The 15,690-nt window shown below is 34.7% G+C and overlaps 2 protein-coding genes across 5 annotated transcripts; one reads left to right on the top strand and one right to left on the bottom strand.

Moving 5' to 3' along the window:
* Positions 1–1,572: 1,572 nt before the first annotated feature.
* LOC140871253 (uncharacterized) lies at positions 1,573–6,266 on the top strand. The gene is made up of 8 exons (XM_073273674.1): positions 1,573–2,184; positions 2,276–2,976; positions 3,739–3,809; positions 4,603–4,692; positions 4,797–4,988; positions 5,080–5,181; positions 5,373–5,445; positions 5,668–6,266. Exons 1-8 carry the CDS (start codon positions 1,715–1,717, stop codon positions 5,835–5,837), a joined length of 1,869 nt encoding a protein of 622 aa, XP_073129775.1. The 5' UTR covers positions 1,573–1,714; the 3' UTR covers positions 5,838–6,266.
* A 1,091-nt stretch (positions 6,267–7,357) lies between these two features.
* On the bottom strand, positions 7,358–15,180 carry LOC140871254 (flavin mononucleotide hydrolase 1, chloroplatic). Of its 4 annotated transcripts, none has more exons than XR_012147661.1 (8): positions 14,839–15,177; positions 13,916–13,991; positions 13,380–13,431; positions 9,343–9,457; positions 9,189–9,259; positions 8,584–8,671; positions 7,752–7,947; positions 7,358–7,663 (listed from the first exon to the last, which is right to left on the bottom strand). XR_012147661.1 is itself a non-coding variant. In XM_073273677.1 (7 exons), exons 1-7 carry the CDS (start codon positions 15,051–15,053, stop codon positions 7,842–7,844), a joined length of 723 nt encoding a protein of 240 aa, XP_073129778.1. In that variant the 5' UTR covers positions 15,054–15,177; the 3' UTR covers positions 7,358–7,841. The 4 variants fall into 4 exon arrangements, 1 of the variants encoding a protein (XP_073129778.1); XR_012147662.1 differs by having other exon boundaries at positions 7,770–7,947; XM_073273677.1 differs by having other exon boundaries at positions 7,358–7,947.
* Positions 15,181–15,690: the final 510 nt, after the last annotated feature.

Raw genomic sequence — 15,690 nt, 5'->3', positions numbered from 1 at the left:
AGGATTGGTTGGGTCATCATTTTATCGGTTCGTCAGGATGCAGCCCAAAACGTGCTGACTTGTTTGGACCATAGGTTAAGGCGGGTTAACCCGCCAATTTTATTTTATTTTATTTCACATTTTAAAAAGTTATATTGTAATTAATATTTTAAATATTTTATGTGTGATTGATAAGTTTTGAACAATTTATATTGTTTGAAATATTTTATAAATGATTATAAACTTTAAATTATTTATGATAATTTATTTTAATTGATTAATTTTAAAAATTTATATTATTTTATAATGCTTTATTTATTTTTAATGAGTTTTTAAATATGTATATCATTTTATAATTATTTATGTTTGAATTTTAAATTTTTTAATTTTTTTGAATTTTTTTATTTTTTGTGGGTTGATCCGCCCAACCCGCAACCCATGGCGGGTTGGTTTGGGTTGAGATATTCCCAACCTGCCATCAATTCGGGCCGAGGCAAGGCGGGCGGCCCAAATTGAAAGGACTAATGGCTAATTCGGATATGATACTGAACTCGAATCGAAGAGTATGAGGCGGTCTTTTAGACCTGATTGAATAATCAGATTATTGGATATGAAATTTTTCGGGTTCGGAGATGGAGCGAGTATAGTAGCATCCTACCCATATCAAATTTGAATATCCGAATAAATTATAATATATACTTGTGTATCGATGCACATATTGTGTGATTGTAAAATCTTTTTTAATTAATTTATTTATATTCAAATAGTAGTAATATCATAGTTGTAAAAATTATCTAGAGACTAATCTGCAATTTGAAATGTCGAAATAAAAAAAATAAAAACAAAAAAAAGAACAAAAGTGTAACATCTATATCACACAAGGACAATTTTCGAAAAATAAAATAAAATGTTGTCCTCTTTTTTTCTAATGGACATATTCTTTGTATATATATATATATATATATATATATTAAGTTATTAATTATAATATATTTTTGTAATCGAGGGTTGTATAATTTTTTGTAGGATAATTGTGTTTTATAATTTTTTTTTTTGAGTTGGGGGAGGGATGATTTGTTACAATTGGGTTTTGAACTCGAGACCTCGTCCTATACTTAGGATATTGATGTAAGATGAGCTACACGTCATCGGCTGTTTTATAATATTTGTTATTTCTTCTATAGTGTTAAGTTTATCTTTAATATTTTTGTTATTCTAGAAATTGGGTAAATGTCCATAATTTTTTTTCGAAGGAAAATGTCCATAATTTTATTAAAATAATTTATATTCGAAAAAAATAATGTAAGTGATGGATAGTAGGATATTTTTTTAAGTTACGAGTGGAATTTGATCTTCATGAATATATATAAAATAAAGATACAAGTTGAATAATCGATATGATCGGGATAGGAGGATATTGTCAACTCATTGTCTTTCGATTTTCATAATCAGTGTTTTTAAAACCGAAATAGATCAACCAGTTCAACAAAAGAAATTTCGGACCCTATTGAGTTGGATTATGATTTTTATTTTAAAAAAAAAGAAAAAGAAAAAAAGAAGTCGTAAAAATTGGAAGCTGATATTTACGGGTTGTTGGAATCATCGTTGTCTTTGTTTGGAAGAAATAGGAGTCGTATAGCTCTGTGAAAAAAGAGAGAAAATGGGTGAAGAAATTTGTTGGAATTCTAGTCCTCCCCGATACGAAATCTGTTAACTTGTTGATTCATCTGATTCGATGCAGTGCCCCCTCAATGCCTTCCGATACAATCGAACCCTTTGCGGCTGCGACCCGGGATATCTCTACAACTCCACCGCAAACACCTGCCACCTCTTCGGGGACCACCGGGGTACGGTCATCGATGCCAGCAGCGGCGTCAGCTACGACTTCTCGGTGCCCTTCCCTGGGACCATATTCTCCTTCGACTCCATCAAGAAGTTCACCCAGTCGCAGGCCGTGTTTCTCGAGGCAACCCTCGTGATGCTGCTCAGCTGGCTTGCTTTCTGCCTCCTCCTCCGCCTCGTACCCCGTGGTTCCGACGGCCGCTCTCATTGGTTCAAGATCCGCTGGTGGGTTAGTCGTCTGGACATTTCATTCGCCACAAGACACTGGCTTGATGACCAAAAGCCCGTCCGCAAGCGCAAGACTGAGCTTGGTGGCACTTTCTCCATAGCCGGTTGGATATTGTTTATTGGCTTGTTTGCTGCGTGAGTATTACGAAATTTGCATTTGTTTTCCCTCTCCCCTGCGTTTGGAATTTGGGATTGTATGTGAATCACCACCTCCTCCGGCCTACAGGTTGCTTTACCAAATCATCTCGAAGAGGAGTGTCGAGGTGCATAATGTTCGAGCCACCAACGAACCAGATCTGGCCTCCTTTATGAATGATATCGAATTCAATATTACTACAATATCCAGTATGAGCTGTGCCCAGTTGCGGGGTCTTGGCACTCTGGTTGCCGGGAGTCCATCCCTCGTTGATTACAGGGTCCTTCCACTTTCAACCTTAGCCAACTTTTCTTGTCTGAACACTACTGCTGGACCAACCATTACCATTCAGTGCAATAATTGCATGTTTGTTAGAGATTTGGCATATGTCTCGTGGCAGTTCGTTGATCTTCCTAATAATCCTGCTACTGCTGTCGGCTATCAATTCAATTTAACTGCAAGAAACCAAGCAAGTCGGAAGCATCTGAGTTTTGTCAGTGGGACTCTTAAAAATGGCAGCAACTTTGACAATAAGCCAATGACATACAGAGGAGCAGTTCCGAACATACTTAAATTTAATTTGTTTCCTCGAATATATCACAATTTACACGATCTAAGGCTCATCCAACCTTTGTTTCATGGATTTCTTCCTGGTTCATATTATGTTGAGCCAAGCCAACTCCAAGCATCTCTTGAGAATTCCAGTGATGGACTCATCAACACTACCTTGTCTATCAACTTTCTCTCTTCATATATCATTGAGATTGACAATCAAAATATATTAGGACCTGGTGAGCTATACATGCTTTGGTAATTGTTATGAATATTGGGTCTGTGTTACATATGTTCTTCCTCGACTGGGCTACTTTCCTCCTGTGCGCTATCCTGGTGTTTAAATATTAGTTATGTTCTATATGTTGAAAATGTCAGTGATACTTGCATCATTAATTGAACCCGTTGGAAATACATCAATTATATGTTTTTTTTAATTGTATAGCTGTAACTATTATTCCATGAATGTCTCTGAGTTGATGTTCTGTATAGGATATTTCCACGTCAGATTTTCTTCATGTATTATAATTTCATTTCTTTATCTTTGAAGTTGTCATTGCATAGACATGTAAATGTTGCCGAATTTTTAAGCTACTGATCCAAGGTTTGGGGAGTATTTGTAGGGCATAGTTTGTTCTCTTGTGGTTTAGGGTTATGCATTGCCGTATATTTCGTTTTCGGTTTAAAGTTTAAACCGCAGGATAGAAATCTCAAACCGCACTTTTATGTCAGTTTGAAACAAAATTGCAACGTTGAAAACCATCGGGTTCGGCCTTTTCTTTTCAGGTTTGGATTGGTTTTGGTGTTTGGTTTATGATGCCACCCCTAGATGGCAGTACTGCAGTAGGAAGTTGATAGGCTTTTGTTTTCTTTATTGAACGTGTGAGCCAAGCCTTGGTAGGAGCATTTCCTCGTTGTAAATTTGATGCTTTCTTAATTGTTTGGAATTGAATGTTCCTAGTATAGTAATTTGATATAACTCTGGTTTTCCACAAATGCAGTGAGCTTCCTTGCTGATCTGGGTGGCCTTTATTGCATAAGCATCGGTATTTTTTACTACTTCTTGGTGCAAGTATGTATTACTTCAAATCAATGTGTGCTATTTCATTTGTCATGCTTAGGAACACGGTTTTGGATGTCAGTCCCATATTCACATGTTTGATCCAAATTTTCATTTCTATCATCTGTACTATTCTATGCTATATTAGTAAAGTTGAGGGGATTAGAATAACCAACTTTGGTGTATTTTGTATTGTTTGATAAACTTCTCAAATTACAAAAACACAATATTTAAATTTTTATTTAATAAAAATATCATAAAAATCTATTTTAGAATATCTATCTTATCTAAAACTATCATATCCTAATAAATTATATTTTATCTATATTTCTTAATTTTAAAATAATTATATCACCATAAAATAAAATAAAAAAATTATTAATCAAAAAACATTTTTAAAGTTTTTAATTTTAATATAATCTATGATACACAAAAATAATTTAAAACAAAAAAAATTAATATGTATGCATGTGTAAGCGTGCATAGAGGTGCTAGTAGTAAATTAAACTCGCTTCTTCAAAAACAAAAAAAATATATTAAGCTTGTTTCCTGTGTGAAAGGACTCAATTTAAATTACAAACTTTCTTCATGGACTAGTATTCATTAGAAAATCTTAATTGTATCAGACTAGTATTCATTAGAAACTCTTAATAGTGTCAGCACCTGTACGAGGTTCTGCAGGATTTGTGAACCCGATTTAGATTCTCCTACTTGGTCGTACGAGTCCATCCATGAGTTGAAATACCATAAAATAGAAATTAATTTTCTAGTTATTTTTAATAACGTAGTTTTTTCCATTTCTTAGTTTGAATACAGAATCAAGAGGCTTCGCAATGAGGATAGTGTAATGAGGAATATTAGAAACCGTCGAAAAGCGCAAGAACGCTGGGAGAAAGTAAGCGTTTACACCTCTAAGAAACAATATAGAAATCAAATTTGTAGTGTTGCATTCGCTCTACTTTGTATTTGTTTATTAAATGTTTGATGATTTTTATATAGTTGAGAAAGTATGTGAGGTACACATGGACATCCAGCTCATTGAACAACTACGGAAGTGAAACAAATGAGACATCCTGCACTGGCATAATGATGAAACCATTTCATCGGATTGGCTCATCGCATAAACGGAAACTGTCAAACAGAGCGGATACGGTCAAGTTTAGCAATAAGACCAGCTTGCCCTCAGAGAAGGTCGGCACACTTACACGTCGTTGAATACTCTCACCCTGCTAATCATTAATGTACCCAGATCTTAGTCTTTTTTTTATTGGATTCACTGTAGAAATCTGTGCCAGAGCATCTCGGTACTGTAGATGTCAAATCTTGTTCTACTGAAGCTGAGTTACACATGAAAGACAGATCGTCGTTCTCTGAAGAAGACCCAGTGAGTAGTCCTCATGTTTGTCATTTGAGAGCGTAGTTTGGTTAGATATTGTATGAGTAGATTTTGTCTTTCCTATTTTTTTTCTTTAGATTAAACTTTTTTTTTTGTGACAGAAAGCCAATTAGACTTTGCTGATTGTTGATATTTGCCAGGTGAGATTTTGCTTATATTTTTGTGATCTCTACGTTCAGGATGGTCTCCACCCTGGAAGTTTAGAACCTAGAAAAGATGGACCTAGCTATCTTCCAGCAGTTCCTCAGTTCGGTAAGTCGTAGAATCAGAAACTGGTATAACACTCTTCATTTATTTCTCATAAATTGTTTATGAAGTGAGAATACTTTTATTGGGATGTGATTCCAAAACCAGTTGCTCTAATCTATATATAGTGACTACTTATCTTTGGTGAGGTAGATGGAAGAAACAAAACGAGTGTCCCATCTTTTTCAGAAAAAAAATTGAGAGCTCAGCCATGTTTATCTCTTGCAGAAGTGAAGGGTCCTAATGAAATCAATATCATGGATCTTCAGAAAAATCTTGTAAGTTTGTACGAATATAATGTATTATTGAGGGATAAATTAGTAGCGGCTTGTTCAATGATCGATGCTTTGGCTAAGAAGGAGCCACCTTCCACGGTGCAATGTCACGAGTTTGCATGAATTAGACAACTTACACATTACCGGAGGAATGAATCGCCCATTGAAGCCTGAGATATTTATTTCTGCTGCTAAAGCAATGCAGGAGCCATGCATTGAAGTAACGGAATATTGTCGAAGGATCATTGGAAAATTTATTTTTATCCACACAATTGGATTCCTCCCATCATTCCATTATGTTATGTTCTCATTTTTTTTGTTGTACAATTTATTTGATTTGTAGGATAGTTTGATAGTGAAAAGAGGTGTAATTTGTGTGGTTAAATATATAGTTGATCGGTAGGGCAGTTTGATAGCCAAAAACTTGATGTTTATACTTCATTCTTTGAACCAGAAGTTCACTATATGGTTCATGTATAGATTAGTCGGTAGCCAAAAACTTGATGCTTATGCTGTGATTCTTTTAATTTTTTTTATTTTACCAACATCGATTGCCAGAAACCTTTCTTTTTTGTGTTGCTTGAAAATCTTCAATTTGGTGTAAAATAAAAATATTTTATCGATATATTAAATGTAAATAATGATTTAAAAAAATTACTGAAAAATCTAGTGAATACACCAAGAAACTTCCAATTTTATTTAAAATTTCAAAATCCATTCCCAAAATTTTTATTAATTATGAAAATTAAAAAAAATTGTGCAAATAATTTGATTACTTGACTCTTGAATAATTGAATTCTTAACAATAAATTTTTCTTGAGATAATTAAAATTTTAACAAGTCATTCATTATTCATATTCATAAAAATTTCAAGATGACAGTTAAATTGGATTTTTTTACACTTGCTGTAAATTTTTGTTTAAATACAAGTCTCTTGTACTTCAATGTAATATATTTAGTCTCTAAACTTAACAAAGTGCAACATTAGTCCTAGTTCTTTAACCGTATAGTTGTGGGCACTCATTGTGTAATGATTTTGAAGGTTTAGAGACTAAAAGCATCAAAATTGACGTTGATGCCAGCTTCCATGAGGAGGCGAATCGATGCTGTGTAGGGGATGTAATTCGCAATCACGAAGGTAGGTTGTTGGCAGCATTTGGGCGGTAACTCACAAAACCAAACAGTGGTGATGGGTGAATTATTTGCTATTCGCGAAGGACTTGGAGTCATCCAGATAATGATCTTCAACAAATCCTTGTATTTTTTGATTCATTTTTGGCGGTGCAAGCAATCACGAAACTTACGAGTGATCTGAGCTATGTTGGATTATGTGCGTCAAAAATAAAGGAGTTAATGTCTTTTTTGAGTATTATTTCAATATTTCATGCCGTGAGAACGACCAATGAAGTGGCTCATTCTCAAAATTTGTTTTTAGATCCCCTGCACTTTTTTTGTGGGTGCCCGGGAGTTTTCATCTTGGCTGGTTAATCTTGTAATGAGAGACAATAATTGCTATCAATAAATATTACAAGATTTCATGTAAAAAAAAAAACGTTTCAGTAGTAAAATATAATATTAAAATTAAAAGTATACCTTTACCAAAAATTGTGTTTGAAATAATAAAATACTAATAAATCGGTTATAAAAATTCAAACTCTTTCAAAAATATTAAAACACTTGCACTTTCAATAAAGTATATCTATCATCTTGTTTAATCCACCACACAAGACACGCCTAAAAATGTAATGTAACTTCACAAGTATACATCAAAAGTTGATCTGCCATGGCATTTCACATACCATCAAACTTTCAAAATCACTGCGCGGTTAAAGAAAATATTGTGGAAGTCATAGTGAGTCCATGCATCACAAACTAATGGAACATTCGACCGTGGATGCATTGCGTCACTTCCAACTTCCAAATGCTTACTCTCCTCCGACATGTAAAACCTGTATACACACCACAGTCAAACGAAGAATCTATAACAAAAGTTGGTCTCGGCCAAGGCTCCAAATTTAAAATTTTTGGTGTTCTTACTGAAAGGAGAGACCACACCATTAAAGCCTGACAAAAAACTTGTAAACTTAGAGGAAGTTGAACTATAGTCCAATCGGTCCATTTGTTCGTCTAGATTTGAATGCCCAAGTGAGTGAGTTCCTTGCGCAGCGATTCCACATTCTTGAACTGAATACCCATGAAGCCAACATCAAGTGCCGCTTCAACATTTCTTAATCTGGAGTGGTTAAACTAGAGACGTCATTGATAAGTGATAACCACCAGTGAACAAAAGCAAAAGCAATAATGTCTTGGAAAAGATTGCTAGTTCTGAAAAATATTGGAGACATAAGGTCCACTTAATCACAATATAATGCAAATTTTGGAACTAAAATGTATTCACTTCACAACCTGCACCATGTTGACGAAGAACAAACTTCTGAACGACTTTAGAAAAGATGAGAGCCATCTACTTGCGGCAGCCTAAATTACATATTTGCATGAACTCTCCCCAATTCATTGCATTGACTTCTTGGCATCTCTTCATAATTTTAATAAATAATGATGGGGAAGTGAGATCCTGCCCTTGGGGTAATGCCCTAAGAATACATCTAAATGTTGATATTTTCTATACATGTGGTTGTCACAATTTTTTTAGTGGACCCCACACATAAGGATAAATGTCCACCTTCGGATTCACCTCAGGGTAATTCCTAAAGGCTAGGGTGAAATTTCCCATAATGATGGAATCCTATTCAGTTTTATTGAAATTTTTCATCTACTCACAAATTTTTTCTGGTAGTAAAATTACAAAATGAAAAATTAATAAAAACCATTGTATTTTATAAACAAATTAAAAAAATGAAAACAGCACCTGTCATCGATAAAGATACAAGAGGTTGGGTCAACTTTTAAGTACTTTGAAACATCCTTGTAAAAATCAGGATCAGGCTTCCTTTTTCCTACAGCCACCAAATTCACGACCAAATCATTTGGTACTATGCTGAAACATTGAAAAACAAAAGGAAAACAGAATGAAAGATGAACTGGGAGCTTCTGCTGGTGTTCCTGTATTGTATATATAGAACACTCCATAGCAATAAACAGCAAATATGTATGTGTGTATCACCATGCATCACATTCGAGACAACACATACAATATCTGCAAAACCAAGAGGCTTGCACCATGAAACTTACATTCGCAAAACAATAATAAACAGTAATTTGAAGTAACAGATTACATTGTTACTTATCTTAGATGACAAATTTCAATCATAAGTATTGTGTGTTCAGAGAGAAAAATGATTTAATCCATATTAGGTATAAAATGTTTAGTTTCCTAAAAGAACCACTCATTTGCAGCAGGGGGAGCATTATCCGTGAATATCAAATTGAATTTTCAACCAGCCAACCTTCTCGACATTCACACTGCAAGAATATAAATGTGACCAAAATTTAAAAGATCAATTCAAAAGCCACCTATTTTACATGAACAGAATGTCCAGGACAAGTAATTTGAGAGCTTGAGCTTTTCCTCAATAATTTCATACCTGCGATAGAAAAAACAGAAAACAAAACTAAAAGTCACATTGCTTCAGCAATTTTTTACAAGAGTTTTGGTATTTAAACATACCACACGGGATAATTAGTGAAAGCGTGCATTTCAAATCCATTTTTCTTGAGATCGTCAAGTAATACTTCAACTCCTTCAATATAGGAATACCCTTGTCTCATACAGCTTTTGAGGCCTACAAGCAAGCAATTATGTCCATAATACTGCCAAAAGAAGAAAAATAATATGGCATAAACAATATGTGCTTAGGCAAACACCTATGGCTTAGAAAACGTTAAATCTCCTGGAAAAACAACATTTACGCTTTCCATATTTGAGAAGAAGACTGAAAATCAACTTGGAAGTATTCAGAATAAATCAGCAAGGAAATTGTGAAGATGGTTAGCTGATGCATAAGAATTATCTGCAAGAAATTCGGTCAAGATGATATGCTTCAAACATTCCAGCAAAGACTCTACACAAAAAATACTTGGACAGCAAACACAAATCAGCAAAAGGTCCAGACTATGTTAAAAATATTGTTTGAAGTGTTTCATGAAACTAAGTGCTTCGACTATGGAATTCCAGCAAAGAGAACTCGGATGAGACAGTTGAAGCAGTAAGGAGAGGATTAAACAGTAAAAGACACTACCTCTCTCTGCTCGATGATATGGATACCAGGCAAAGGAATCTCTCATAGGTGATTTATTGAGCAAGATCTAAAGTAAAATTCACAAGTTCGATAAATTATGAAATCGTGTACAAAGTGTGCTAAAAGGCAAACAAAAGTGTTAAAATCTGAGAAAGGTACAGTCACTGTAGCTGGAATAGTAAGGTTCGAAAAGGTACAAGTGTGATGATGCTTAACGATCAAGCTTAAAATTTTACAACTTTAACAGGCTTAGCATGCAATTAAGCGTGAAAAAACATTTTTAGTTTTTACTATAATTTGGATTATATTAAGTAATTGATAGATTAAATAATACATAACTTAAAATTTTTAAGAATAAATGCATAAATTTTCAAGTTATCAAATGCATGAGCCTCAAAATCATAAATTGTGTGGAAAAAATCTTTTGTCGATCATTGTTGGGATCGTCATCCCTTAGTCGCAAAGAAAAAAGGGTTCGTGACAATTTGTTTCAATGAGTTTAGCTTTTTTGTGTTTAAAATTACTGAAAAAAAATTTTATTTAAAAAAAATTTAAATGTTAAAATGTATATTTTAAAAAAAATCAACACAAAATTTTAATTTTTTAAAAATGGCCCTTTTTCACGCTTTTTTGCGCTTTTTTCTCGCTTTTTCCCAAAGCAAAACTTTTTCATCACGCTTGATTGACGCTTTGTCGCGTTTTTTAGAACACAGCTATGCAGCAACAGTCACCGTAGCTGGAATAGTACAAGCGATACTATGCAGCCACCTTAAGAGTTTTCCTTATCTTTTAGAGAATTCCAAATGGATTTTGAATGTTGAAAGACAACTCAGATCCACACCTATAAGTAGCTGAAAGATTTCAGAGTTGAGAAAAGGAAGAATAATTCGAGTATAGTGATGGCCTCTATTCATAAGTTGTAACGAGTAATTGAGTATAGTAATATCATGGGTGCTAAAGTTTTCAGACACTCCTGTAGATCAATATCACTTAGTGGATTCTTTCCTACAGGGAAAAGATGAGATGAAGAAAGATTACAGCACTTTTGGACTTCTATAACCCTCAGGTTCCTTTAATATTTGCCATATTATTTACCTTATTCCATAAACTTGCATTTTTTTTGGTCAAATCAATTTTAAAATAATCAATTAATTTTTAGCAAGGAAAAACGAATCGTCAAAATCAAGTTTGAAGTTTTACAAACTTAATCAAGTACAAAATTTAAGAATAAATGTATAAATCTTTTTAAAAAATATACCATTAGGAGTAACCATTAAAAATTATTTTGGAGTCTTTATGATTTTTTGTTTAAAAATTTTATATTACCAAATATTTAATATTAAAATTTTAAAAGAAAAATGTTAATCTTTATATATATGTAAAAATAAATTAACTTTAAATTTGTCCTAAAAATTAAATCAAAGTTTTTTCTTCACACTTCGCGCTTAATCCGCGCTTTTTAGAATTGCGCTTAATTTGGTAACCTTAGGTTGACCGCTTTTTTGCGCTTTTATCTAGTGTTCTAAACGATGGTAGAGGCGGCCGCCTAGGCACAGGCGGCCCTCGACCGCACTGCCTTTGCATCAGACGGTCTCTTTAGGCGGTCCAAGGCTAGTAGGCGGGCGAGGCAAGTGAGCAGGCGGGTGAGGCGAGCGCAGCGGTCGAGCGGGCGGGTGAGGCGGGTGCGGCGGTCGGGCAGGTGGTCAGTCAAACTCAAGGAATTTAAAAAACCCTAATTATAAAAATGCATTCCACTTTCTTTAGCTTTTCATTTTTTGTTTCAAAAATGCTCCACCATCAGCCACCACCCTCAAACCACCCACATCCGCTAGCCACCGCCGCCTCCAGCTGCCATTTACTACAATTTTTTATGAATTATTATCTTGTTAGTTTGCATTACTATATTTATTTGCACCTTGTCTAAATTGTATTATATTGTATGAAGGTTTTTTATGCAAAAATATATTTAATTACATATGTTTAACAAAAAATTATAACTATTTGTAATTATATTTCATGTTTATATATATTTACCTATAAAAAAATTGGTAAAAAAATTAAATTGCCTAGGGCCGAGGCGGTAGGCGGTCACTGACCGCCCCGCCACCGCTCCCCGCCATTTACAACATTGCTTTTATCAAAATCGAAGTTTTTTCTTCACGCTTCGCGCTTAATCCGCACTTTTTAGAACACTAGTTTTAGAGAGTTATTTCGAGGTTTTCCACTCCATCCTCAAAGACCAAGCTCAAAACTGATTACGGAAGACAGGGAGGTCAGCATTGATGCAATGCAAACACAGAAAGACACTAGGTATTGAAAAAAGTATCAAGTATCAATTTTTATTAAACTCAAAACGGTTTACTATACAGAGGTTAGTGATAGCCTTTAAGAAAACTCTCAATATCCATTTTTATGATACCAGTTGATGTAATGCAAATACAGAAGGACAACAGGAATTAAGAAAACTCTCAATATCCATTTTTATGAAACTCGAAATGTTTTATACCAATGCTAATGATGGATAGTCTATAGATAGAGAACAAAAATATAATCTAATCAAAAATTCAAATTTAACTAGGAAACCAAACAACCTAATCCAAACCAATCCTAAATAAACAAAACATAGATAAACAAAAAATACTTCAAAATATTGATAACACCATCTGATAGTTTAAGATAAAGAAAAATCTGTTAATTCATGTTTGCATCAATATTTAGATACATAAAACTTTTCTGGCCAACGCTCATTGGGAAGATTAGGTTACTCTCTCACTCAAGTCAGCTCTTGGGAAGCAATTAAGAGGTTTAGATAATGAATGGTCAACCACTCCTCTCTGGTGGTGGGAGTTGATCATGGACTCCCGCCTTTAGAAAGATGGATCGAAGTGAGTCTGTTGGGCACAACTATCAAGAGTAGGTCAGTTGTTAGTTTAAAAAGGGCAGTAGACTCTTTCATGCGAAAATTAGTCGGTTACACCTCCCAACTGATTTGCAAGTTTAGTCTTTGTAGCATCTTAGCCTCTCATTCTCAAAGACAGCAGCAATAAGGTCAATATGAATCCAAACGCCCGGTATACTTGCCATTTCTTTAGTTGACAGATGTATGTGACGGGGCCACGGGGGTTACAAACTGACACCCACTAGAAAAGTAATACAGAACATATCAATACATCTAATTTCAGAACACTCAAGCGCAGTTCGTGCATATCAAAGAATGTGCTAAGAAAAACAATCTCACTTTAGAAGTTTAAACAGAGATTGGAAAGAACAGATCACTTTATAAGAGAAAAGTATTTTTTTTTGATCAGATATAAGAGAAAAAAGTATAAACGAATGATTAATAAAGTGTGTTATCCAGCAAGAAAGTAATAAAGAATCTTGAGCCCAAATTTCTTACATATGAGCTACATACATTGATGTTAAATAAAAGCAGGTCATATTCAATCAAAAGGAAAATTTTGCTAACCTTCTACATCAACAGGCCTTCCATCTTTAAAAAATATCTGAATCATCTCCATCTGAAAATTAAATACTATGAATTTAATTAATAGATAGTAAATACACAGGAATGTCATGGGTTTGTAACTGTGAGAGTGAATATCTAAACTGTATCCTCACGCAAAGCCAAGGAAAGTGACTTTCAAGTTTTAACTCAAAAAATGCAATTTACAAATGAGAATCTTCTCATCACAACCACAAAGGAGACACAAGGCAAAGGAAGAAGGGTTGGAGAGCTCAACCTCAATTCTATTGGAATGACTGCTACAACACAACCAAGTAAAGTAGATAAATATTTTCTTCAGACAACATTAATCAAGTGAACACACAGCTATTTTCTTCTCCACGTCTTCGGACAATGATAAAAATATCTAACACCACAACTTACAAGTTCCGAAAACCTCTTTTCCAGGAAAGCATGCTTTGATGGATAAAGTAAGTGTAACCAAGCATGGGTAATAGAATAATTCCAAACAATTGAATGTCATACAGTTTGAAGTGTACCTCATTAATAAGACCCTTTTCAAACTCAATCCAGGCAGTAGGATGCTTGCACTCTAGAAGTTCCTTCATAGGCATTCTGAACAAATATTTCCAAAAGTCAATAGGATATATCCACTATGATCACATTAAGATTTGGACACAACTTAGTGCGACTTTCACACGTGTAAAGAAGCTATAAATGGATAGTGAAGAAATTTTTATTGTAGAGCTAAAAAAGGTGGGCGCAACCAGATTAAGTGACTGTCAGTTCAACATGCAAGAGAAAAACATCAGCACTGGATATCCAATAAAATGGGTCTGAACTCTGAAGCATGATGTGGCTTCACACGAAGAAATAATCTATATTGTTATTCAGCCACTATACGGATTCAGCGCTTTGTTCCTGACTATATGCCCATAACTAAACAAGATGTTCTCAAGCTCCTATCAAGAGCCAACCCTGTTCAGTAACTTGATAACGAAAAAATGTCACTTATTCAGTCATCCAAAATGTTGGAAGATAGACATATGCATAATTAACGCAGGCAGATCACGATGACTTGAAAGGTTAGAACTTAGAAGGACAACTTGTATGTGGCACATTTTGAACTCATGGAATTTTGAACAGTTCAATTGATGATCAAAACAGTAGCCAAATTTTGAAGGCGTTCTTACATAACAAACCACCTAACCGAGTTTGAAGACATTACACATATATATCAACGAGTGCCAAATAAAATCACGGAGCATATACTGCTCCATTCACTGAGCAAAGAAAAAGACAACAGCGGAAATTCTTTAGCTGAAAACCACTTGTCAATTGTCACAACAAGGATTCATTCCCCAAAATATTCAATATCACTCATCCGTCCTCTTAGCCAACCCAATGAACCCATCAATCACATTGAGAAGTACAGAAGAACAGAGGAATCGTTCAAAAATACCCGAAGAAGGCGGGAATGTCATGGTAGAAAGGGTCGCGGACGATGGTGTCCATGACGTCAAAAAGAAGTATGGGCAGCTTCCTCGACGCCGTCTCCGGTGGCGCGGCGGCGGTATTGAGAGGCATTAATCTCTTGGTTGAAGCGAAATTTGGGTGTGATTGAGCTGATTTCAGAATTGAAAAGCTGTTGATGGACAAAATCAGCCTTTGACCCATTCACGATTGCTGCAATTGTCGCCTCGAAAAACGGTTCGAATGATTAATCTTGTGCTAAGTATTTGGAAATGCCTAAAAAATTATGAGTTTTTGTTTTTTTTTTCTTTTTTACTAAATTTTGAAATGTTGATAATAAGTTTATTGTACTGGTAATATATTCATATGATTTTTGGGGATGAGGCGATGCCTGGTCCATATTATCTCACAGATTCTTTGATTCCAGATTGTAACGTATTCTTAAAAAAAAAATTCATATAATTTTTAGCAGTTTCAACACATTTATCAAACTATGCATTATTGCAACCAGGAACGGAGCGCTCGAGCCCCGGTTGTTTTTTTTTTTTACTTATTAGTATAGGTGAATTTTTATTTTTTATTGGGTTTCAGCCCAAAGTTACTATTTTTTTTTGGATTTTTAGCCCATAAAATTTATGTAGCCCATTTAATTTAATTAAGCAATTGAAAAACTCCTGTAAATACATGGCTCCAGACTCATTAATCGATTTCTTTATTTTTTCCTCACATGGTGGTGAGGCAGAAATGGATCGTCCCGGCTCAGTCGTAGGGTGGTTGGTCGGGGATGGCGATGATAGCAGCGCCGCGGTTGTGGTGAGGGTTGGCCGGGGTGACGAGTGGG

This window comes from Henckelia pumila, unplaced genomic scaffold (assembly GCF_033568475.1).
Source record: "Henckelia pumila isolate YLH828 unplaced genomic scaffold, ASM3356847v2 CTG_461:::fragment_3, whole genome shotgun sequence".
Taxonomy (NCBI): Eukaryota; Viridiplantae; Streptophyta; class Magnoliopsida; order Lamiales; family Gesneriaceae; genus Henckelia; species Henckelia pumila.
Note: the sequence above shows the minus strand (reverse complement) of the source record. Positions and strands in the feature narration are given on the sequence as shown.